Source organism: Taudactylus pleione, unplaced genomic scaffold (genome assembly GCF_031769625.1).
Source record: "Taudactylus pleione unplaced genomic scaffold, aTauple2 ptg000151l, whole genome shotgun sequence".
Taxonomy (NCBI): domain Eukaryota; kingdom Metazoa; phylum Chordata; class Amphibia; order Anura; family Myobatrachidae; genus Taudactylus; species Taudactylus pleione.
In genome coordinates this window covers 8,128,367-8,155,743 of record NW_028284553.1, presented here as the reverse complement: position 1 = coordinate 8,155,743, position 27,377 = coordinate 8,128,367, and the positions used below count along the sequence as shown (strand labels likewise).

General features: G+C 43.4%; 1 protein-coding gene across 1 annotated transcript; it reads right to left on the bottom strand.

The window, feature by feature from the left end:
- Nucleotides 1-10,180: 10,180 nt before the first annotated feature.
- On the bottom strand, nt 10,181-27,132 carry LOC148522215 (uncharacterized). Its single transcript, XM_088474274.1, has 6 exons — nt 27,025-27,132; nt 13,704-13,758; nt 13,323-13,385; nt 11,526-11,678; nt 11,211-11,362; nt 10,181-11,048 (listed from the first exon to the last, which is right to left on the bottom strand). Exons 2-6 carry the CDS (start codon nt 13,714-13,716, stop codon nt 10,992-10,994), a joined length of 438 nt encoding a protein of 145 aa, XP_088330400.1. The 5' UTR covers nt 13,717-13,758; nt 27,025-27,132; the 3' UTR covers nt 10,181-10,991.
- Nucleotides 27,133-27,377: the final 245 nt, after the last annotated feature.

Here is a 27,377-nt window from a genome sequence, read left to right as displayed (position 1 = left end):
CAATAAATGTACCTCTTATCTGTGGAATTATTTTTACCCAAATCCTGACAACAATTTTCAAGCCATCTATAGCATTTGTAAAACCATGTTAAGCAGAGATAGGGACATTAACCATCTTGGAACCTCCTCCCTGTTACGTCACTTGCAGTATTGATCAGAGGTAGTCCTGAATCCAATTTGTTAAATCTAGGTGACTCCTCCCCTATCCAGGATTCCTTAGAATAATTCTTCAGTGCAGGCTCTGTTGCTGCTGGGGATGGATTTTCATTGCAGAAGGGGACCAAGAAAACTCATTTTTTTTAAAAAAATACTGACTGTGAAACAATCATTTGCAAGGGGAAGCAAGTATGACAGATCTCACCCAGTCACACAGCTGATCACTAATGCCATCATGGCTATGCTAGTATAATATATGCATTCAATATTCACCATTAATGCAGTGGGTTTCACACAGTTGATTGAGGTCCTGTGGGCATTATTCAGAGCTGCTCACAAGGCTGCATTCACATGCAGCTGTTAGCTGCTAATATATGCATAGGCTGTGATTGCAAGGTAAGACATTAGTACACCCACTATGTCTTAGCGTGTGATGGCAATGCGATCGCAAGCCAGTCTAATGATGCCCCATTTCCCATTGCAGCACATGTCATCTCCAGGAAGTGTATGCAATATCAATAACATTGAACGCCATCGGAGCTGCTCATAGCACTTGAGGTTGACCATACCCCACTGCAATCACTGCAGTGTGAAATACAACCAGGTGACGTGTACAATGACACTACATGTTAATTATGCATGCCCATCAAACACTGTTAGAATGCACAGGCACACATGCATTCGCACAACCACACCCCCATTTTCATTGTCCTTCTCCTGTCACCACCCACAAATGGCTCGTCCTGTTACTCACTCTTGCAGGCCGTCTGAGCTTAATGTGCGATCGCTTCCTGTTTGCAGTGACTGGCTTGCGCACCAACACTGGTACTTATACGTATGTGCCGATAGTGAAAAATGGACAGCTGCAAGCGAATGCAGCCTTGCAAGCGGCTTTGAATTGGTCCCTGTTTTACCAGTACCAAATTCCATCCTGGTTCCATTTTACCCAAAAAGCCATTCCTCAGCAGTACAAGGATGTTAATAATTGGCCAACACAATGCCAAAGTACCCACTGTCCACCTCACCACAGAAACTGTATGTTGACAAGTGGTAGTGAGAAACTAAAGATTACATGACTTTGACAGCCCACTTTTAGGTGATTTGTCTGTAGCAGCAGCAGCAGCAGTATCAGTATCAGTAACTAACAAGCAATGTCAGCTCATTCAGAGTAAGGCTACTCTGTGTATTACCAACTTCACTAAGAGGCATTTTACTGACAACCTCTTAAAAAAAAACTAAGATGCTGTCTGTATCCCAAACAATTTTGGGACAATTTCACCATTCAGCCACTGCAAGAACAGTTGAATTTGCCCTGTCAACAACTGAAGTTATAGATAGTAATCAGATGGAATTCCACCCTTTTTATGCTTCAGCAGATGGCTGAACAGTAAAAAGCCATCTACAGCTATACAACAAGCCATGACATTGGGAGAGGAGGGGGGAGTATTCCCATAACTGACCCAAGCCTATTTGTACCCTAGGCAAGATTTTGGAGGGTGCCCCCAGCAGATAATAACAGGCTCTCCCCTCGCAGCACACTAGGACAAGTTTTAGGGGAAACTCTCTTATACCCCATCTCAGAAGGCATTTTATAGGGCACATTCTCCCCTCACAGCACTACTTTCCCATAATTTCACAGCACCCTTCACAATACCCCTCACCCAGCAACCCTCTACCAGTACAGCATCCCTCACTCAGAACTGTACCCCCACACTCAGCACCCCTCATACCATAGATTACACCACAGTACTCATCATTCCTCCCCCAGAACAACACCCCTCACCTAGCACAGCACATATCACATCACCCCTCTCCCTGCATTATAACCCTCACCCAATACAGATCACAGCACAGCATCCATCACCCCTTTCCAGCACAGCACCCCTCTCTGCTCAATAAGCACAGCATCCATCTCCCAGCACAGCACCACTGACAGCAAAGATTACAGCACAGCACCAATCACCACTCACCCGGTACAGTACCACTCACCCAGTACAGATCATAGAACAGCATCCATCACCCCTCACTTAACACCCCTTTCCTAGCACAGCAACTCTTACCCAGGACCCATCTCATCACCTGTCATACAGCAAATAACAGTACAAATTACAGAACTGCACCCATCAGCTCTCACTCAGCACACCTCACACAGATAACAGTACAGCATCCATCACCCCAGAACCAACACCCCTCTCCAAGCACAGCACATCACACAGTACAGCACATATTACAGCACAGCACCCCTCATCTTGCACAGATCACAGCACCCATCACTCACAATACAGGTGGACCCCCACCCCACCTGCTGCAAATAAGTTTACAGGGAACCCATGTAGGCTATTGCAGCACTACTCAGTAGAATTATAGCCAATGGTTGCATCTTGTTATTGCTCCCTACCTCCTTCCATCATGGAGACCATCATAATCACTAGTCCACATGCTTGCTCCATTCTTACCAATATGGATGATGGAGTCCACTCATGCCCATAGCAGTGTCATATGCAACTGGGCCCCTAATCCCAAATGACACTGCTAGCTTGATTCAGGTGATTCCAATAATTAGGCTTTTGGAAAATGAGCTTGAGAAATTTAAGGAGGAGATTCTGCTTAGTATGTCAGACTTGTAGATCAAGTTCTTTGTTTGTTTCACCAGGATCCACGGGTTGCCAATATCTTCAAATCGGATTACAAAATTTTGTAGATTGTGCTTGATAATAGTTTTAAGTCATATGTTGTGTATATCTTTCCAACTGACCCAGATCTTAAGAGATGCAAAGAGCTCCTGGTGAGCAAGGTGGCAGCTCAAGTGGTACATTACATTTTTTTCAGTTTCTCAGGCAGCTGCCATGAAACAACTTAGCTTTCCCAAAATACTATAGAACTTAATTATCCACACAGGAGCTCCATATATTTATTGTAAATATCTTCTCCTTTTAATTTACTTAAAATCACTTGATTTCTTATTTTCTATGGGGAGGTACAACTAAGAATAAATTATAAGTCATACACAAGGAAAAGGAAAAACAAATTCTTATATAGGGCACACACAGATTATATCTTTTACCCCTTTAACACCAGAGCTAAAACCCGGGTTTTTGAAGGGTTAACCCGGACAGCTCCCTGGTGTAAAAGGGCAGAGGGTTGGATCACCGGGTCGAGTGACCCGGCAATCCAACCCAGGTAACTAGCAGGGTTTAACACGGGCGTAGCCCGTGAAACCCTGCTATGAGAACAGCGCACTCCGGGTCATGAAGACCTGGAGTGCGCTGCTAGCCGGCCTATTGGTCGGGCTTCAGTGGCGCTTGGAGATGACGTCATCTCCAAGCATCCACTTTTACTCCGCAAAAGCCGGGTCTATGCAGACCCGACTGCGGTGTGAGCGGCGCTGACTCGGGAATATCCCGAGTCAGCATCGGCAAAATTCCGGGTCAGATCCGGATAGGAACTTTGTTCCAACTCCGGGTCAGACCCGGAATTTAGGTGGAAAAGGGGTATAAGTAATACTGACAAACTGTATCAGGATATAAATCTGCCTAAAGTATTAAAACGTAACTTTTATTAGATAAATTATAACGGCAAAATATAACAAACTAGTGTGTATAAAATTCTGTAAAATTAAAATTATGACTATATACCTCTGTTGAGTATTTGTTTGCTATTTATTCTTCAATAAATATAGTATTATTTGTTTATAATCTTATTGACCGCTATGTTGGATATAAATGATTCATTGTTGTACATATAAAGCCTAGTGGCATACAATTAGGCTTACTCAATTATCACTATTGAGCGTTATATCAATAATGAGTCCAGATATATAACTGACTGTAAGATTGTACATAACCTCTGGGGAGAAGTAAATATAAATATGAAGTATAATGCTTTGACTCTAAAATATTACCACCAACCTTTGAATTATATATTGATCTAATTTCCTTGAGGATATATCTGTGGGAGTCAATATTACAGTTCTCTCCTTAATAAAGTAAGAGAATATAATGATGTTTTATTAACTTCTACATTCCCAATGTGTCATATATTTTCTAAGGGAATCCTCAGATTATTCTAAGTTTTCTAGTGAATGAACTGGCTCTGATATCAATGGCAATATGTATGACTTTCCCAAAAGACCCAGTGGTGATACAGAGGAATCAGTTTGTGACATCTGGTCGGGACTAAAAGAAATGTAGAAAATTAGTTACACCGTTACCACAACTCCATCTGATTGGGTCACCATCCAAGGAATATTTTCATTACACCAGAAACATAGGCATAACACAGAGTCCAATTGACTAGCTGAAAGACATGCACGTGGATTTTGCACACTTTAAAAAAAAAAAAATAGTCCTATTTTGTACTTTGATGAGTTTGCAAAAAATGAATAAGGGTACAATACATATTATGGGTATGTGGATTCCTAAGTAACATTTCCATGTTTGCAAATTGCACAGGCCATTGTTTGTACAGTACTAAGCAGATTTGGAGAAAAGGTGTTTAAAATCAGTATAAAAATACATTATGTCATTTTACTAAATATTTATCCAACAATACAAGAGGTTATCATGATGACATTACTCACTCTTTTTGGGTGGAACATCAGAGTCATGTACAATGGTAAATTGCACAACTTCTGGTGGGATAATGCTATATTGTGGCTCCTTAAATTCCAGCCATTCTTGTGATAATGGGGAACCAACCCCCAGTCTGCCAAATGAGTGACTTTTTGCCTACACTTGTTCTGGAGGCATACCAGCCAAACATAACTTCATAGGTTTCCATAACTTCTCACAAGGACCACATACTCCTCAAAGGAGAATGGCATTTTGTGGCTACTCTTAGTAAATTTACCCCTAAGAATAGAGTTTGGTCTACTTTGGACAACATTAAAGTCGATCAGGTTTGTACAAACTCGCTAAAAATTTTTTTTTACACTTGCAAATTTACTAAGAAGTGTGTTTGTTTGAATTGAGTTTTTTGATGGTGTTTGACTTGGTGTTTTTTTGCGAGTTTGCGCCCAAACATGCAACCAAACTCATATGTATTTATTAAACTCCAACAAGTGTAAACTCGCGTGAGAATGGAAGTGAAAATGCACTCAGGAGGCTGGAAACCTGTGTTGATTGGTCGAATTTGTCACATGTTATGTCCTGAATCACCAAGCATATATAAACAGGCCAAACTGCTGGATCATTGTAGGGTTGTCAGTTTGGAGTTTGAAGAGGAAGAGTGTACAGTAGGAGCTTGTGAAAGTTTGTGGAAGAGGCATATAGTCCTTGGTGTGTGTAAGTTGACCTGTGTTTTTCCTTGTTGTTTGGGTGTTTTGTGAGTAGGCAGACTATGCCTAGGGGACGTGAAGGCCATGGAAAGAATGAGGTGGAAGAGGTGGCTGGGTCTCAGGCCCAATTGAGCTCAGATGACAGCATTAATGATGCATCCAGGCAGAGGGGGAAGACTAAGACTTTATTTACTTTTGAGGAGGTCATGGCCCTCGTGCAGACAGTGATGAAGTTGAACCATCTCCTTTTTGGGAGGAAGTCTGCCAACACAATGTAAGAGTGCCATCTGGAGTGCTGATGCTTGTGCTGTCAATGCGGACCGGACCATTAAACGCACCATGGATAAATTAAAAAATGTTTTTTTCTGATATAAAATGGAAAGTGAAAGACAAGATGGCAGAGAGGCAAAGGCAGCCCAACAAACTGGTGGTGGATCTCCATACCAGCCAAGACTATGAGGTACCAGTTCAGGCTTTGATCCCACCAGAGGTCATAACTCATATCAATGTGCATGAATACAGATGCCCCAAAGCTGCATGATTTTTTTTAATTTTTTTGGATTCAATATAAAGTATTTTTTTAATGTTAAAATTATCCATGTCAAACTAGGTTGATGTTGCAGGGGGGAGTGAGGGGGGCTTACATGTTTAGGGCAGCTGGTTAAGTGTTATTTTTTTAGTTATTTTCAGTTGAATAAGTATCTGGATAATCCTCACCTTTGCTTACCCAGATTACCTGCATCATCTTTGAGTCATTTGGGCGTACAATTTAGGATCTGGCTTGCCTTCCTCAAGGTCTGAAATTTTTATGTTATTTGTGCATTGTATGCTTAAACCACAAATGAAACATTTGGGTTATACTTTATGTAAACACATAGGGGCTGACTACTGTCAGTTTTAAGATGAAAAGATGTTGTTCCTCCAATACCATTTTTTTTCTTATTTAAATGTGGCATTTGTAGGTTTCATTGGTCAGTGTAATTGTTTGTTTGGGTCAAACTCTATACTTTTAAGGGATTTCAAGAATAGAAAAAAAAATTGAAATCCGAGCCCCCCCGATCAAAGGCTGATCCGAGTCAGGCTCGACTTTTCCCGCCTGACTCGGATCTGAAATCGAGGCAAAACATTATCATCCCGCCTTCCGGGTCTCGCGGGTTTTGGATCCTATATAAGGTACCCGCGTCGGCGCCATTTTCTCACTCAGCTGTGGTCAGTGAAGTGGGAGGGTGGGCGTTAGGGCTGGCTGGACTGTGTAGTGTAGTGCAGAGTAGTGCTGTGCTGTGCTGCTGTTGTCCATAGGGGCTGTGTCCACTCCAAAGTCCTGTGCAGTGTTCCAGTCCTAAAGGGGTGCTGTAGTGTTGTCCAGGGGGTGCTCCCCCCAAGTGCTAAAAAAAAATAATTTTTTTTCTGTGTTTGTGAATTGTGTGCACAGTAGCCGCACGTGCATCAACAAAGTAGTGCCAAGCGTGCGCCTGTGTCATAAGTAAAGGTCCGGCTGGTTGACCGTTAAAGGGTGCTGTAACCCCCAAAGTACACTCCAAACCAAATAAAAAAATATTTTCTGTGTTTGTGAATTGTGTGCACTGTGGCTGCACGTGCATCAACAAAGGAGCAGCGCCAAGCGTGCGCCTGTGTCCCATAAGTAAAGAGCCGGCTGGCTCATTTCTTAAAGGGTGGTGTAACCCACAAAGTGCACTACTCTCCAGCAAAAAATAAAAAAATATTTTCTGTGTTTGTGTGCACCTTAGCTGCATGTATATATCAATATAACATAAATGGAGGACCAAACTTTCTCCAATAAAAATAAAATAGGGAAAGATAAAGAACCACTTCCTCCTAGTGCTGTTGCTGCTGCTGGGAGTTGTTCATCATCCCAGAGAGTAAGTAGGAACACCACTACTTTTACTAAACAATTGACCCTCCAACAGTCCTTAGCAAGGAGGATGAAGTACAACAGCAGTCATCCTGAAGCAAAACATATAACTGAGGCCTTGACTGCTATGTTGGTGTTAGACGTGCATCTGGTATCCGCCATTAGCGCAGTGGGATTTAGACAATTGATGGAGGTAGTGTGTCCCCGGTTACAAATCCCGTCTATATTCCATCTGCATCCTCAAAGCAGCAGCAACAAGAGTGCGTCTGTCTGTTAAAGGATTACATCGGTGACAGCATCCAAGTAGGCATGTCAGACAGTCAGTACCTGTACTGGCAGGAAAAAGAAGCAGTTTGGAGGTCCCTATACAAACTGGCTCTATTTTACCTGAGTTTCCCCCCCCTCCAGTGTGTACTCCGAAAGAGTGTTTAGTGCAGCCGGGAACCTTGTCAGCGAAAGGCGTTGGAGGTTGCTTCCACAAAATGTGGAGAAGATGATGTTCATAAAATGAATTATCAACTCTTCCATGGAGACCAGCCTCCAGAACATACAGAGGGACCTGTGGTTGTGGATTCCAGCGGGGACGAATTAATACTCTGAGGATGAGGATGTACACAACACTGAAGAGAGTGAGGAATCGGTGGATGAGGATGACATCTTGCCTCTGTAGAGCCAGTTTGTGCAGGGACAGATTAATTGCCAGCTTGTTTTGTGGGGGCCCAAACGAACCAATAATTTCGAAATGAAATGGAAAAAAGTATGGAGAAATGGGCGATATCTCTTATAATACACAAGAAGTGCTCTTGACGTTTTGAAATAAATACTTATCTCAAAAGCGATGTTCTGCCTTTTCGGTCCCTTAGTTGTCCAGCAAACCCCAACGGTGCTGCAGACATGCTAGTTGTGCAGTGCGGGATACAATTTTATTATATGGATCCTCAATCTTTGCTCTTATTCTATCAATTGCACTTGCAGGGCTCCAATTCTAGATTGCATCATCATCAGAAGAACACCTTCTAAGGATTCCATCCCTGTTGCTTGTGCCAGGAGATCTTCATGTCGGGCGACTACCTGCAAGTGCAGCTCCTTATCCAGCTGACTGATTCCTTGAGCAAGCTTTGCCAGTTGTTCTGCTATAACAGCTTGATGAATGGATTGGGGATCCCCCTGGGTCTCACTTGGAACAGCCAGGGATATACTGCGGGATGAATGTTACACTGATTTTGTGTGTGATGATTTTGATGCTAAAACCTACACTTCCCAATCCATTCATCAAGCTGTTATAGCAGAACAACTGGCAAAGCTTGCTCAAGGAATCAGTCAGCTGGATAAGGAGCTGCACTTGCAGGTAGTCGCCCGACATGAATATCTCCTGGCACAAGCAACAGGGATGGAATCCTTAGAAGGTGTTCTTCTGATGATGCAAGCTAGAATTGGAGCCCTGCAAGTGCAATTGATAGATTAAGAGCAAAGATTGTGGATCCATATAATAAAATTGTATCCCGCACTGCACAACTAGCACGTCTGCAGTACGTTGGGGTTTGCTGGACAACTAAGGGACCGAAAAGGCAGAACATCGCTTTTGAGAAGTATTTATTTCAAAACTTCAAGAGCACTTCTTGTGTATTATAAGAGATATTGCCCATTTCTCCATACTTTTTTCCACTTCATTTCTATCTAACTCTAGACTTTCAGGGATAAGTCTAACCAGTGTGGAAAGGCTGAAATCTCTTAAAATACAGCACCATCTTGCCCACCCAGATCCTCTCGTCTTTGAACCAATAATTTCAGCAACAGTCGTGTGGCAGACCCTGGCGCTGAAATGTTTGGTTTGTTAAAGTGTGCATGTCCTGTTTATACAACATAAAGGTTGGGTGGGAGGGCCCAAGGACAATTCCATCTTGCATCTCTTTTTTTTCTTTGAATTATGTACTGTTAGGATGGCAGTTTGAAAAACTAGGCCCCAGTCTGCCACTGCAGTGTCACTCCTAGATGAACCACGTGTTTGTGCCGCCCACTCGTATCTCTTATGGAGCGTACACAGGGTCAGATTGGTCAGACTTGTCAGATTTGTAAGATGAACGATTTGAACGATTTTACCAAAGTTTTGAACGATTTTTGACTGCATTAAAATGAATGGAATCGTCCAAGTCTGACTGCAAACCCATCAGATATCGTTATCTGACAAACGGGAACGCGCATCGTTGATCGTCCAGGCATGTCAGATATGAACGATTTTCCTTCAGATATGAACGACTGAACAATTTTTAAATCGTTATCGTTCATATCTGAAGGAAAAATCTGATCATGTGTATGCACCATTAGCATAGTCATCCAGCTACCTCGGTGCAACCTTTTGGATATAAAAACACTAGTGTGAGGTGTTCAGAATAGACTGGAAATGAGTGGAAATTAAGGTTATTGAGGTTAATAGCATAGGAGCAGAAAAACCAACACATTCTGTAATTTTAGCTGTTTTTATGCTTTTTTTAAAAAAAAATACAGATCCAAAACACGGAAGGGTGGTTTTGGCAAAACCAATCCAGATCCAAAACACGAAGAAAGATCCAGAACCAAAACACGAAAAGTGGCCGGTGCACACCCCCATCTTAAACCTTGTAATTCTGTGTTCCTGGACATCCTAGCCTGGCCTTGTCAGAGTGGTGTCATTAATCCATGTTTTTTGGTTTGTCAGTATATGCTGGTGCAGTATGTGTTTTTCAGTCAAATCTATTTTTTGGCCAAAAATTACACTCAGCAGGACTGTCTTGTTGTATTTCCACGTTTTCTTGTTTAACATGCATTTCCCATTTGGAATCCAATGTAGACATAATATTTTTTTTAAAAATGTATGGAAATCAAACCGTTACATCATATTGAAAGTGTTTAATCTCTATATTTATTAGCAATCTAATTTTTACAGAATATGTATGGTTTTAGAGTCTGCATTTTTTGGGAACATATAATATAAAGCCTTTACTTTTACACAAGATTCATTTTAGTTTGCATTATCAATTATTCACAGCACAACGTACAGCAGGCCAGGTTGCAAGAGTCCCCTGATTCTGAAGATGCAGGTATTAAAATATAACAAACTTTGTCCTTCCTCCCAATGTGTCCCTACATTTGCTTTATTATAAATGTTTCAAAGGATCCTCTTGGACTCAGCCATCAACAGGCCACAGGAAGCATGCAAGGCTGCTTGAGGCCTCAGATTTAGAAGATGCAGGTAATTGAAAATTACATGACTTTGTCCTTCCTCCAAATCTGGACATACATTTTTTGTATTAAATAAGTTGTCTCCAAAGGTCCCTCTAGGACACAGCCATCCAAAAGCCACAGGAAAAAGACAAGGGTGCATGAGGCCTCTGAATATGTTGATGCAAGTATATAAATGCTCAATTTTTCACCTGCCTCCAAATGTGTCCCTTCACTTGTAACCACATCGATTACATTTTCAAAGGTACCTCCAAAACACAATCCACAGCAGCACATCAAAATTGGACAAGGGTACATGAAGGGTCTTTAACAAAGGAAGCAGGTACATGCATGTTCTTTGACTTTGTCCAGATTCAAAGATGTGTACTTTTAGTTCTTAGGTTTTTTTTAAGTTTCAAAAAAGGATCCTCCAGGACACAGGCCTCAGCAGGTTATCACAAACGGACATGGGGGCGTGATGGCGCCAATTCAGATGATACAGGTACATAAATGTTCCCAATCTTTGGGCTCCTTCCACATGTGTACCTACAATTGTAATTATTAAAATGTTGATTACCAAGGAGCCAGCAGGACACAGGCCACAGCAACACTGGCAAAGCATTCAATGGTCCATGATGTGTCTTATTCAAAGGATTCAGGTACATGCATCTTACAATACTTGGCCCAGCATACAAGATGTGTACTTACATTTGCTAGTGCTGTAATGTTTTTTCCAAGTAGCCTCCAGGACACAGGAACCAGCAGGTCATCACAAATGGACAAGGGGGCTTGAGGCCTCAGATAGTGAAGATGCATGTACATAAATGTGCTTAGTCTCTGTGCCACATCCACATGTATACCTACAATTGTAATGACAAAATTGTTGTTTAAGAAAGAGCCAGCAGGACACAGGCCATAGCAAACACTGCAAAAATGTTAAAGTGTCTGTGACGTGTCTTATTCTAAGGATGCAGGTACATGCATCTTTCAATACTTGGCCCTGTATACAAGATGTGTACTTACCTTTGTTATAGATGTTTTGTTTTTGGACAAATAGCCTCAAGGGCACAGGCACCAGCAGCACACCAAAAGCCATCAGGGGGGCATGAGGCCTCAGATATAGAAGCAGCAGGTACCTAAATGTGCAAAGCCTTGGGGCAGCCTCCAAATGTGTGCCTACAAATGTAATGATAAATATGTTATTTTGCAAGGATCCACAAGGACACATGCCACAGCAAAAGCATTACAGGGGCCATGAGGTGTCTGATTCCAAAGATGCAGGTACTTTCATGGTACAATACTTAGGTAAGCAGACATCTTATATGCATGCCAATTTTTGAGATCTACTGCTTTGCTCCAAGTAGCCTCCAGGACACAGTCACCAGCAGCACTGGGCAAGCCGACATGGGCGCATGAGGCCTCAGATTCTGATGATACAGGTAAATAAATTACCCAAGTTTTGTTTCAGTCTCTATATGTTTGCCTCAAATTTAAATCTGCAAAAACACAGGCCATAGCAGCACAGCAAAGGATTTCTAGGGGCTGTGAGGGGTCTGATTGCGAGGATGCAGGTACATACATGGTGTCTGTCTTTTTTTGACAAACAAATGTGTATCTATAGTATTAATTTGTTTGTTTCATTAACAAGGAACCTCCAGGACCTTGCCCATCACCAAATAATGAAGCAGATAAGGTTGCGTGAGCCATCAGAATCAGAGGATGAAGGTACATAATTTGGAATTGTTATGGTTGAGCATACAACATGGGTAGCTAAACTTGTTAGCAATGTTGTTTTGATTTTCTTTTAGCACCATCCTTGGCCCAAGATCCAAAAATTCAGCTAACAACCAAACAATCAGAATTGAATCACGAACAACACTATTTCCATCAGAGGGCCCCGAGTTGCATCTTTTTGCTGGTGAGGCTGTGTTTTAACTACTCAAAAATAAACATTTCGATGTTGATGCTGTTCCTTAACAACATCTAACTACATTTAATGTCAGATAGATCATCTTGTGAGGTGTGTGAATAAAGGCAACTATTTCACTATGCTAGGCATTATCCAAGTACATTTGGTGATTTCTGTATGTCAGTCAGTGTTGGGCAACTGCATCACATATTTGTTCTTCAAAGAGTATACACATACAAGTAATTTTTTAATTATTCATTCACAATGTGGTACCCAAACTCTGAGCTCAAGGTACAACCCCCCAAAGGCAAAAAAAAAAAAATAGAACTTTAAACAACCCAAACAATGTTTTTTACATTTGCCTCATTTTAATCTGGGTAATTTACATCAAAGTGTGTCCAAGGCTTGTGTGTTTCGTAAAGGGTTGGGGGCGGCTACTGTATTAAACTAAACAAGTTGTAAGGCAGTAAAACGGTGTGAAATAAGTTCCATAAAGGTCAATATAAACATGTTTACCATAGATTTGAAACCTCTATGGAAACACAATAGTTAGTTGCAGAGTTTAATTGACTTTTAAGTATGTCACACCCTCATTAATGTTATTTTACCCTTTTTATGACAATTTGAGGCTTTACATTGTGTCATACAAACTAAAGTATATTATTATTATTATTATTATTAGGGCAGAAGCAACAATTGCCTGGTAAATGCCTTTACAGTATTACCCGAGTTGTTGGAGATGTGTGTATGGATGTGGAAGGATTTTTTTTTACAACAATTGAATATCACTAAACTGTCTGCATTTCCTATAGTATTTACCACCCTAAAAATTTGAAGTTTAAAATTTCTATAAAAACCTAAAGCCTATAAATGAATTCTACACAATAAAACACTTACATCATAATACTTACCAGAAAACATTAAGGTAGCTTTAGAGATGAACCATAATGCATATAACAGCCGAACTGAACCATCTAGGGATAATCCAAGGCAAAAATTAAATAAACACAATACTCTTTCCAATTTACAGTTACGTTGGTGCCTTGTGTACGTGCCACACATTTATACTGGGATTTGTTAGGCTAAAATCCAAATTTACATCTAATCAACAAAAAAAGAGAAATCTGTTTGTATGACATGGCTAGACCCTTCCATGGTATAGCATAGTTGCCAAATTTAACATTTGTATGCATTTGGGCATGAACCAGGTGTACATTTAATATATTTTTACAATGTAAAATATGACCTAAAGAGTAATACCAACATCTTTGTCAATGTATTACCTAACTTACCAATGCTTTCCATGTAGGTTTGGACAAAACGTGGATGGCAGCTTTGATGAGAACCCTGTGGAGGCAGAAGATTTAAATTCACTTAACATAATACCTATCAGTCCAACCATGCCAGCTAACCAGTCAGGGGATACAACACCCCCACTACTCGGTCCTACCCCTCCTCCTCCTACACAGCCAGATCAGGATTTTTTAAATAGTATGGCAAGCTTTCAAGAGCAGCAAATAAACCTCCTGACAACACAAGTGCAGCAGTTAAATTTAATTAATACATTTTGTTACAGGCGGAATCGCTCCATGGCTGCACAAACATTACAACAGGATGGCAATCAGTCTGGAACAGATTTGGGTGGCAAATACTTCAAGCATCGTGATTAAGGTGTGAAAGCCAGAATAGTTTTCTTGAAGCAAATGGAAGCTTTCAAACTTTTTTGGGACACTCATTACAGCAAGCCTTCTGTGATCTTAATGGGACCCTATTAAATTTTGATACCCAGATTTTAGCTAGAATCCCTGTCACTAATGCTAGTACTTCTGGTGCCAGCATATCCCAGACCAATACTCCGGTCACTACTCCACCCCAAAGATCTATCCACACAAGAGGTGGTTCCGAACCTGGCCGTGGCGGAAAGGTTGGGCCTAGGGATAATTTATAAATAGCTACCAAGATTAAATTTTTATTTGTAATACAGGTTGAGTCTCCCATATCCCAAATGCTTGGTACCAGGGGTATTTTGGATATTGGAATATTCCGGATTTTGGAATATTTGCATACTATAATGAATTATCTTGGGAATGGGACCCAACTCTAAACACAGAATGCATTTATATTTTATATACACAGCCTGAAGGTAATTTTATATAATATTTTTAATAATTTTGTGCATCAAAAAAAGTTTGTGTACATACATGAATTCATTTAAGTTTCATATACACCTTATACACAAAGGAAACATGTGATAATAAAAAATGTGAAGACGTATGAAAACATTAAACATTTAACATACAAAATCATGAATGGGGGGATCCCAAAAGATTATGGGGTAGGTCCAAGATTTCATGGGTTTGGGAATGATGGGCAAATGCCCCGACAAAGTGAGTGGATCCAATCAGATTAACCAGCATGTGAATTGAAGCTGGATGGGTGAGTGGGATGGACAAGGGGAATGTCCAGAGTATTCATTGGGATTGGTGATAGCATAAAAAAGGTTCCACAGGATGTGTAAGTATATATTCAAATTTTCAGTAAAAAAATGAAACTTGATAACTTGAAGTATTTGAGTAAAGTTATACCGGAGGAGAGGTGGGGCGCCAGCGAGTGAGGATTGGAAGTAGGCTAAAGAACCATCCTATTTTCAAATGCTAACTAAAAGGACTAGTGGGTGAGTTTTATTAAAGTAATGTGTTTATGAACAATCAATTTACTTTGCAGTTTAGAGCAGTGATTGATTAAACTGATGTTTTTATGTTAGATTAGTTGCTATAGGCAACAAGGCATCTAGCACCATCATATCTTTAAACCAACCAAACAGATTGTTGGATAAGGACAACATCAATATCCAAACAGACTTCTGGAAATTGACAAGGTAGAATCCAAACATATTAGTATGTGTGAAATGTTTAGTAATAACACTTTGCAAATTAAACTACAACCATGGGAAGATGACAGTGAGCATGCACATAGTGTCACCTGATGAAACTGCAGTAGAGTTTTTTTTATAGTGCACTTTCCAGCTTATGTAGCCCACATAGACTTACAGCAGTTTTCAACATGTGTTTTTATTGTGGCAAACAAAAACACAAAAGGTGCCTATGTATCCTGCATTTACCTTAATTGTTGATTTTTAATTTATAAAAATTAAATATTAAATGTATTTGTTTAGATTAGAAATTGGCAATTGACTGCCTTTTAAATCTTAACATACTAGACCCAATGGTTCTAAATGGGTATAAAGTTAGGAATATCATGTAGAAACCTCAAAAAATATATATTGCCCTTATCCCCAAGAAGAAAACAACATCTTATGGTGGTAAAAACTACAGTTTGTGTATGTGGTGTCCAGGGCCCACAGTAATAGATTTGTTTATTTACCACTCAGGGCAAGGCCATGTCTGGAAGCAGGGGCGGATTGGCCGTTATCTTCAGCGGGATAAATCCCGGTGGGCCGATTGGTCTGTGGGGCCACTTGTGATCTGTGCCCCCCCCCCCCCCCCGAATCACATCACAGCTAGTAAAGCGCCCAGGCTTTCCTTTTAAGTCCCCACCCAGGGAAGATGCTGCTGTTCATAATACGCCAGACAACAAGCACCACAGAGGAGGAGCGGGTCCGTGGCCAGCGGTGGTAAGCAAGTCACAAAGGAGGAGGGGAAGGCCACCCTGCCTGCCAGCCCTGATTGTCTCCTCTCCACTATGTCCCCTTCCCAGCCTGTGAAGTTAAACTAACTTCACAGCCTGGGGAGGGGACAGGATGAAGAGGAAACAATCCGGGCTGTGTGCCTGGGAGACTGCGGGACCTGGTTAGTACTGTACAACTACTGTAGAGGGGAAGCCAGGAGAGGAGACAATCATGGCTGGTTGGGAAGGGGAGTTCTTTTACATAGTTGCAGCCCCAGCAGAGTCTTAGCACATTGGTTGGAAAGCTGCCAGGTGCTGTTCTGTCTTACAGCCCTCTTCTCCACTGCTCTGTGCTGTGTGTGACCAGGGAGGAGCCCTCAATGCTGACTGAAAGGTGAGAGCCATTGGTAAAGAAGAAGTGTGGGGTTTGGGGGGGGGGGTGTCTAAGTGGTTTAAGTACTGTATGTGTCAGTTAGTGGTGTCTGTAAGGGGTGTAAGAATTGTCTATGTCAGTAAGTGGTGTCTGTTCCGTAAGTGGAGAAAGAACTGTCTGAGTCAGTAAGTGGTGTCTGTGTCTTTAACCGTTGTAAGTACTGTCTGTGTCAGTAAGGGTGTCTGTCTGTAAGTGGTGTAAGTACTGTCTGTGGGCCTAATTCAGACCTGCTAGCATGCGAGTCAATGGCCAGGCAGTGCGCATGCACAGCGTGCGCACTGTGCGTGTGCGCAAGCCCCTGAGAGAGTGAGAAATCACTTGTTCCAGAGCTCGCATCCAAAAGGGGTGGCTGTCAATGTTGATCAACAGCTCACCCCATTTGGTAAGCGGGTTGGGAGGTGGGGGGTGGCTGGCCAAACGGAGGCATTCCCAAAGTAACGCCTGCCATTTTGGGGTGGCCCCACTGATATCATGAGTGATGCCAGTGGTGAGCTTTCAGCTCTATTAGAGCCAGAAGCTCACTGGAGCTTGCGGAAACAAGACCCTACCACAATGGCCTCGTCACAAGCCCGATGGTCGTGACCATCACCTGGCCCCTTGCAAAAGCTGTGGGTCGTTACCCACAGCTATGCGAGTGGCCAGGAGGCTGGTTGAAAAAAAAAAAAGAAGAAAAGTCCACCCTTTTTGCGAGTGGCTCTGAATCAGGCCCTGTGTCTGCAAGTGGTGCAAGTACCATCTGTCAGTAAGTGGTGCAAGTACTGTCTGTCAGTAAGGCAAGGCTATCAGTAATTGTGTCTGTCAGTAAGGTGTGGCTGTGAGTAATTGTGTCGGTCAGTAAGTGTCTATCTGTGTCAGAAAGTGGCATCTGTCAGTAAGGGCACTGTGTGTGTGTATGGGGGCCCTGTGTATGCGGCTATGAGGGCCCTGTGTTTGTGGCTATGAGGGCCGCGTGCGGCTATTGGGCCATGTGTGTGTGGCTATGAGGGCAGTTTGTGTGTATGCAGCTATTTGGGCTGTGTGGTTGAGGCTATGGGGGCAGCATGTGTGTGGTCAGTGTGTATATGGCAATGAGTGCAGTGTGTGCGGCTATGGGGGTCCTGTGTGTGAGCGGCTATGGAGGTCCTGTGTGTGTGTGAGCGGCTATGGAGGTCCTGTGTGTGTGTGTATATGCGGCTATGGAGGTCCTGTGTGTGTGTGTATGTGTGTGCGGCTATGGAGGTCCTGTGTGTGTGTGTGGCTATGGAGATCGTGTGTGTGTGTGTGTGTGTGGCTATGGAGGTCCTGTGTGTGTGTGTGTGTGGCTATGGAGGTCCTGTGTGTGTGTGTGTGGCTATGGGGGTCCTGTGTGTGTGTGCGGCTATGGGGGCAGTGTCTGTTTAAAATTGCATGCAGTTGAGGGAGTCGGGCCCCAAAGTGATATCTTGCTTAGGGCCTGATGAGGTGTAAATCTGCCTCTGGATAGGGGGCAGGGTGCTATTCTATACTAGTCTTGGTGGGTGGGAGAAAGAGGGTCTGTCTGTCTGAGAGGGGAGGGTTATTCTGTACTAAGGGGACACGTTCTGTCTGAGGGGGCAATTTTGGGGATGTAGTTAATGCCCTGACGATCGGGATGCTGGCTACCGAAATTATGGCACCGGAATCCCAATCACCAACAGAAGACCGGCGCCGGAATCCCAACATGACTGGGGATGCAGACGCTGGAATCCTGGCATCCCAATTGTAAGGACACCGGGACAAGGTAAGTATCTTCTACGTAAGGGGAGGGTTAGGTTTAGGCTACACGGGGGATTTAGGGTTAGGCTGCTGGAGGGGGGGGAAGGTTAGGCTTAGGCTCCAGGCAGGGGGGGTGTTAGGTTCAGGCACCACCAGGGGGAGGTTAGGATTAGGCACTAAGGGAGGAGGGTTAGGTTTAGGCACTTACCGGGAGGGTTAGGGTGTGAGGTAGGGAGAGTTTGTATTAGGGTACAAAAAACAAGGGTTAGGAAATAACTAGGATGGGGCAACAGTACTCACCATTCTCCTGTCTGGATTTGAACCGGAATGCCGCTGTCATAATGATTCCCTATTTTGTGCTTAAGGGAGATGATTATCTGGGGGAGGGGGGGATCTGCTATAATAGGGGGAGATGACCTGTCTGTGTGGGGGGGGATAGTCTGCTGTACTAGGGGGAGATGATCTGTCTGTGTGTAGTGGGATCTGTCTGTGGGGAGTGGGGATATTCTGTGCTAAGGGAACATGATATGCGAAAAAGGGGGGCTATTCTGCACTAGGGCAGTAGGAACACCACTAGGGAGACTCAGGATAATGGCGCTGGGGAGTTGCAGGATGATGGTGCTGGGGAGGCTCAGATTGTACCAAATGAGCAAATATTTTATTAGGATAAAATTGTTTGATATGGGAAACTCCCATTTTGTCTTGCCCCAAAACTGCTGTTACTATGTATTATCTGGTTGAACCTCTGTTGCATGTTGATGACATTGGCTTTATTCTAGGGGTGTGCACCGGCCACTTTTCGTGTTTTGGTTTTGGATCTGGATCTTTCTTCGTGTTTTGGATCTGGATTGGTTTTGCCAAAACCACCCTTCCGTGTTTTGGGTTCTGGGTTTTGTGTTTTTTGGATCTGTATTTTTTTTTTAAAAAAGCATAAAAACAGCTAAAATCACAGAATTTGTAGGTTTTTCTGCTCCTATGCTATTATTAACCTCAATAACCTTAATTTCCACTCATTTCCAGTCTATTCTGAACACCTCACAATATTGTTTTTATGTCCAAAAGGTTGCACTGAGGTAGCTGGATGACTATGCTAAGCGACACGAGTGGGCGGCACAAACACGTGACCCATCTAGGCGTGATACTGCAGTGGCAGACAGGATGGCAGTTTGAAAAACTAGGCCCCAAACTGTACATAATGCAAAGAAAAAAAAAGAGGAGCAAGATGGAATTGTCCTTGGGCCCTCCCACCCACCCTTATGTTGTATAAACAGGACATGCACACTTTAACAAACCAATCATTTCAGTACCAGAGTCTGCCACACAACTGTGGCTGAAATGATTGGTTCATTTGGGCCCCCACAAAACAAGCTGGCAATTAATCTGTCCCTACACAAACTGGCTCTACGGAGGCAAGATGTCGTCCTCATCCTCCTCATTCACTGATTCCTCACCCTCTTCAGTGTGTACATCCTCATCCTCACAAAGTATTAACTCGTCCCCGCTTGAATCCACCACCACAGGTCCCTCTGTACATTCTGGAGGCTGGTCTCCCTGGAAGAGCTGATAATTCATTTTGATGAATATCATCTTCTCCACATTCTGTGGAAGCAACCTCCTACGCCTTTCGCTGACAAGGTTCCCAGCTGCACTAAACACTCTTTCTGAGTACACACTGGAGGGGGGGCAACTCAGGTAAAATAGAGCCAGTTTGTACAGGGGCCTCCAAATTGCCTCTTTTTCTTGCCAGTACAGGTATGGACTGTCTGACATGCCTACTTGGATGCTGTCACCGATGTAATCCTCCACCATTCTGTCAATGGTGACAGTATCATATGCAGTGACAGTAGACATGTCAGAAATTGTTGCCAGGTCCTTCAGTCCGGACCAGATGTCCAAACTTGGTCCTGCCTGCCCTGCATCACCGCCAGCGGGTTGCTTAGGATACCTAAGTTTTTTCCTGGCAGCCCCAGTTACAGGAGAAAATGAAGAAGGAGCTGTTGACGTGTCACGTTCCGCTTCAGCTGACAGTGTGTTCACCAGCAGGTCTTTGCACCTCTGCAGGCTTGTGTCGGCCGGAAAGAGAGACACCACATAGGCTTTAAACCTAGGATCGAGCACGGTGGCCAAAATGTAGTGGTCTGATTTCAACAGATTGACCACCCTGGAATCCTGGCAAAGCGAATGAAGGGCTTCATCCACAAGTCCCACATGCCGAGCGGAATCGCTCCATCTTAGCTCCTCCTTCACTTTCTCCAGCTGCTTCTGCAAAAGCCTGATGAGGGGAATGACCTGACTCAAGCTGGCAGTGTCTGAACTGACTTCACGTGTGGCAAGTTCGAAGGGCTGGAGAACCTTGCACAACACGGAAATTATTCTCCACTGCGCTTGAGTCAGGTGCATACCCCCTCCTTTGCCTATGTCATAGGTGGATGTATAGGCTTGTATGGCCTTTTGCTGCTCCTCCATCCTCTGAAGCATATAGAGGGTTGAGTTCCACCGCGTCACAACCTCTTGCTTCAGGTGATGGCGGGGCAGGTTCAAGAGTGTTTGCTGGTGCTCCAGTCTTCGGCACGCAGTCGCTGAATGGCGAAAGTGGCCAGAAATTTTTCGGGCCACCCAAAGAGTCTCCTGCACGCCCCTGTCGCTTTTCAGAAAATTCTGCACCACCAAGTTTATTGTGTGAGCAAAACATGGGACGTGCTGGAATTTGCCCAGATGTAATGCCCGCACAATATTGGTGGCGTTGTCAGATATCACAAATCCGCAGGAGAGTCTAAGTGGGGTAAGCCACTGGGTGATGATTTCCCTCAGTTTCTCTAAGAGGTTGTCGGCGGTGTGCCTCTTACTGAAACCGGTGATACACAGCGTAGCCTGCCTTAGAACGAGCTGGCGTTTCTGAGATGCTGCTACTGGTGACGCTGCTGCTGTTGCTGCGTAAGGTGATACATCTACCCAGTGGGCTGTCACAGTCATATAGTCCTTAGTCTGCCCTGTTCCACTTGTCCACATGTCTGTGGTTAAGTGGACATTGTGTACAATGGCATTTTTCAGGACACTTTTTCTGATGTTTCTGTACAGTCTCGGTATCGCCTGCCTTGTGAAGAGGAATCTAAATGGGATTTGGAACCGGGGACACACTACCTCCATCAATGGTCTAAATCACACTGCACTAATGGCGGATACCGGACGCATGTCTAACACCAACATAGCAGTCAAGGCCTCAGTTATACGTTTTGCTTCAGGATGACTGCTGTCGTACTTCATCCTCCTCGCTAAGGACTGTTGGAGGGTCAATTGTTTAGTAAAAGTAGTGGTGTTCCTACTTCCTCTCTGGGATGATGAACGACTCCCAGCAGCAGCAGCAACAGCAACAGCGGCAGCAGGAGGCGTAGCAATGCAGGATCCTCCAGAGGAATCCCGGATAGGAGAGTCAGTCATGCCAGTGACATGGCCTGCAGGACTACTTCCGATCCTGACTAAGGAGGAAATTGACGAGGAGGGAGTTGACTGTGTGGTTTGCAGGCGCTTGGATACAACAGGACAATGGGATTTAGGTGTCCCTGGACTGCTTACAGTCTTAGCCAAAGTTTCTGAACTTGACAGTAACTTATTATGAACGCGCTGCAGGTGCCGTATAAGGGAGGATGTTCCTAGGTGGTTGATGTCCCTACCCCTACTTATTCCACCTTTACATAAGGTACATATGGCAAGACAGTTGTTGTCCGGATTTGGATAGAAATATTGCCAGACCAAAGAGGTGGAATGTTTGGTCTTCTGCCCAGGCATGACAGTGATGGCCTTTTTCATCCCACGGACAACTGTCATCCCTGGAGCCTGATTTAAACAAACCACATCACCATCAGAATCCTCCTCGCCAACTTCCTCCTCAGCGCCAGCTACACCAGTATCCTCATCCTGTTGTACTTCAACAGTGACATCTTCAATTTGCATATAAGCAAGTGGACTGTGGGTGCTCCTTTCAGCACTTGCAGGGGGCGTGCAAATGGTGGAAAGAGCCACCCCTTCCCGTCCAGTGCTGGGAAGGTCAGGCATCGCAACCACCACCACACTTGGACTCTCCTTGGGGATTTGTGATATCTTCTTAGAAAGCACAGTTCTTCGCTGTGCTTTTGCCAGCTTAACTCTTTAGATTTTTTAGTGGGAGGAGGGCTTCCATCATCATGTGAAGCTGAACCACTAGTCATGAACATACTAGGGATTGACCTTAGCCGTTCCTTGCCACTCCGTGTTGTAAATGGCATATTGGCAAGTTTACGTTTCTCTTCAGCTGATTTAAATCTTTTTTTCAAGGTAATTTTCCTGAACTTTGTCATTTGGGATTGTATGTGCCCTCTATTATGACTTTGGGCATCAGCCTTGGCAGACGACGTTGATGGCATGTTATTGTCTATGTCATGACTAGTGGCAGCAGCTTCAGCACTAGGAGGAAGTGGTTCTTGATCCCTCTCTATTTTATTTTTATCGGAGAAAGTTTGGTCCTCCATTTATGTTATATCGATTTGATATATACGTGTGGCTAAACACAGAAAATATTTTTTTATTTTTGCTGGAGAGTAGTGCACTTTGTGGGTTACACCAGCCTTTAAGAAATGAGCCAGCCGGCTCTTTACTTATGGGACACAGGCGCACGCTTGGCGCTGCTCCTTTGTTGATGCACGTGCGGCTACTGCGCACACAATTCACAAACACAGAAAATATATATTTTTTTGGTTTGGAGTGTACTTTGGGGGTTACAGCACCCTTTAATGGTCAAGCCAGCCGGCCCTTTACTTATGACACAGGCGCACGCTTGGCAGTACTTTGTTGATGCACGTGCGGCTACTGCGCACACAATTCACAAACACACAAAAAATATTATTTTTTTAGCACTTGGGGGGAGCACCCCTGATGGACAGAGCACCCCCTGGACAACACTACAGCACCCCTTTAGGACTGGGACACTACACAGGACTTTGGAGTAGGCACAGCCCCTATGGAGAACTGACTGCACAACACAGTCCAGCCAGCTCCTATGGACTTTGAAGTAGTGGACACAGCCCCTATTAACAGCAGCAGCACAGCACCATATGGACTTTGAAGTAGTGGACAACGGCAGCACAGCACAACACTACTCTGCACTACACTACACTACACTACACAGCCCAGCCAGCCCTAACTCCCACCCTCCCTCTTCACTGTCCACAGCCGAGTGAGAAAATGGCGCCGACGCGGGTACCTTATAAAGGATCCAAAACCCGCGAGACCCGGAAGGCGGGATGATGACGTTTTGCCTCGATTTCAGATCCGAGTCAGGCGGGAAAAGTCGAGCCTGACTCGGATCGGCCTCGGATCGGGGGGGCTCAGATTTCAGAAATCCGAACCCGCTCACCCCTACTTTATTCCTATGCAAACAGGTGGCTCCTGGACCATGTGATCTCCCGCATGAATAGTGACTACTGACTCAAGACACTGCCTGTCCTGGGAGGATCAATTTCTCCAGAGGTTCCCCGCTGCAGAGAAATCTTATAGGCAAGAAAATGCTCATTCACATGCTCGCTGTGCTTAGGACTGGGAGCATGGCCATCAGCTCCGGGAGTGTTGGGCATTTCCATAACATGAAAAAATGGTGGAGTGGCTTGTGGGCATGGCATTTTACATTAGGGCACACCCCTTGCAAATAGACCCCACCCACTTAGGGCATCTTCCAGAGTTTTTTCCAGGGCCACTTTCATTTCCCAATACACCCCTTTCTGGAAGCTTCCACTATGCACAGTGGACCTCATTCAGAGCCGCTCGCTATTTGCAGTCGTTCGTTTTTAAAAAAAGGGGTGGCTATTCAAATGAACCGTTCGCTCTTTGTGGTCTGTTCACACCTCTAAGTCTGAACGAGCGAGCAAAACTTGCGGTTGAAATTTTGAAAAATACGCAACCTGGCCGCTCGCATCATACGTCATGTCCGCTATTTAATAGATTAATCGAGTACATCGAAAAGCGTATGAACTGCTCGCTATTCTTGTGGTTGGTTTTTCCTACCACTATATTGTGAGCAGTTCTGACTATAAAACCACCAAGTGACGTGGTCAATGACGCTCCTGTTTTAATTATGCACACCCATAAAACATCTGCTTTGACCTTTAAGCACGCCTGCGTTCTGATCTCCACTTCCCGTTTTCAAGCACCTTCCCCTGTTACCACCCACATGCGCCTCATTCTGTCACTCAAAATTGCAGGCATTCACTATATAGTGAACAAACGATTTTCGGCCGCACTGACTGGTTCGCGCATGCGTATTATAAACCGTACGCATGCGCAGATGTGCAAACATCGCTCGTAACAAGCGTACAGCTGCTTACGAGTGGCTCTGAATCAGCTTCCTACGTCATAGGCTTCACATTTGCAAGGTGTCCACTCCTATATGGCAGGGATATAACTGTGAGGGACAGCAGTTACCACAGGTGCTGTGAATTGCCAGTAGGACACAGGCATGATTTTCAGAAAACAATTTCTTAGATAAACACACACTTGTACTGGCCCAAAAAGAAATATAAACCGAATTTAGGATACCTAGACCCCAAATACCATTTTTAAATAAAAGTGTAATTTGTGGACATCCAAATAGAAGATTCCTTAAACAATTTGTGCTAAGCACTAATAAAAGTCAGGACACAAAATAAGCCACAAATTAAAATAAAAATCAAATGTGTATGACTTAAGGTGCATACACACAATGATTTTTTGAACAATTATCGTTAAACTATATCGTTTAACGATAATCGTTTGAAAAAATCATTCACTTTCTGAGTCAAACGATGAACGATCATTGTTCATGCGCGTTCACATTTGTAGTTTAGTCAGACTGACCAACTGAACAATTTCCATTAAGGGAATATGCAAAAATCGTTTGTAGTTCAAAAAAATCGTTGTGTGTGTGTATGCAGCTTTAAAAGGTGAATAGTGTTGCCAAACTAAAAAAAATGGCAGGAGAGAAAAGTAGGACTTCCTCAGGTAAAATCCCTCAGTATGTACACTGCCAAAACTTTTTACGCCACAAATAAAAAAAAACAGTGGTAACAAAAATGTGCAAAACCAAATGCTGTGTAAATATACATCCTTACATACATAACTATGTACTGCACAATCAAAGGAATGACCTGCTAAGCTAGGAAGTAACACAGCAGGTGGAGGCCCACATGTGAGACATACCTGCACAGGAGTAAGTTGTGTATTTTGGAGTAAGTTAGTTAACCAAATGAAGAAGCACATAGTTACTTGTAAAGTACATTGTGTTTGCTTGCTAACACTTTCTTGAAGATAAATTAGAGAATCACAATGGTTGCTATGGGCAACATTCTACTTAAATGACACTTTATTTTAAAAAAGGGGACACAAATCAAAAACACAGGCAGTACTGTTGTGGTAAAGGACACCAACATCTAAAATGATGTCTGATGACCTGCAGCCTGATCTGCTTCCCACTATCTGTTGTCAAATTGTCACCAGATACAACAGAGTCCCCTGCCTGCTCACTGTCTAAAGCAAAATCAGCTGGGATTGGCTGCTGCAAACACAAACTACGCAATAGACAGCATCTGACCACAAAATCTGAAACTTTAGCAACAGAATATAACAAAAGACCACCAGATTTATCCAGACATCGGAAGCGAGATTTAAGCAGGCCAAATGTACACATGATCACAGATCTAATGGACTTATGTGCTCTATTATAATTATGCTCAGCAATGGAAACTGGAAGTGCCAATGGAGTCAGAAGCCAACTAAGACACCCATACCCAGCAGCATCTGTAAATAAATTAAAATTATATTTGATAAATATATCTAAGCATGCACAACAAAACTAAAGTGACAATGTCTAAGGTACTGACCCAGCAACCATCCCTTCGGCATTTGTCCGGCATCAAAATGATCATGAATGGATGATTGACTGAGGATGAAGGCATCATGACATAAGCCAGGGGAGCCGACTACAACACATGATTTTCATTTTTGCATCACACACACCACCTGCACGTTTATAGAATGGGCATGGTGCCTATTAAGGTATACATGTGCCCTAGATTTAGTTGGTCTCAGCTCAATGTGTGTGCAGTCAATAGCACCCAAGACTTTTGGGCATGCCTGCAATGCCATAAAAGCTACCCTGACTACATTCCACTTTGTCTCATGGCTAGGGAAGCAGATGCAGGAATCCATAAGTGGCTGAAATGATGCCAGTACCTGGGTGAGGTATCTGGAGAATGTGGACTGGGATATACTGAGAACTTTACCAGTTACAGATTGAATATTTCCAGTAACCAGATAGTGCAACACAGCCAAAAGATTATGTAGGCCTGAGAGAGTGAGAACATGCTGTGTCAGGGTCTAGGTCTAGTTTAACTTGGTCATACAGATGGAAGATTGGGCAGCACAGATGGTGTAATGGTTAGCATTACTGCCTCATAGCACTGAGGTTGTTGCCCTAACTGTGTGGAGTTTGTATATTCTCCCTGTGCTTGCGTGGGTTTCCTCCAGGTACTTCGGATTCCTCCCACACTCCACAAATATACTGGTAGGTTAATTAGCCCCCAACAAAAAAAGTTAACCCTAGTATGTGTGTGGACTGATGTGAATGGACAAACAGTCTCTGTAAAGTGCTGCAGAATATGTGTGCACTATATATATAACTGAATAATAATAATAATAATAATAATAATAATAATAATAAAGATGCTGTTACGGTTTAGCCTGAACATCTGTATGACCTTGCCATCGGCCAATGCATTCAGGTTCAAACACCTCCTAAAAAAACATGCCCTGCGCAGGCTTTGGGGAACTGACATTACCTCCTAAGCTTGCTCAGTTTTATGCTCCTGGTTGCTTTCTGCCTGCTGGTAGAGCCCCATAAATCCCAACCACATCATATTCACAGCAGTGCTGCAAAACACTGCCATTGTAACTCCAGACAATTGTATGCTGCAGCTTTAGCCACTTTTATAGGCATCATCATTGTGTTGCCAATAAGTGAAACTACAAACACCTGTGAACACTTGCAAACTCTGCCCAAACACTCATCTCAGGGGGTCGTCTATTTGAAAAGTGTATTTATTTGCGAGTTTTTTAATTTCTCACTGGAGTTTACAAACTTGATTCTTGGTAAATTTGCGAGTTGTATGCTTTCCTATGGGAAGTATTTGAG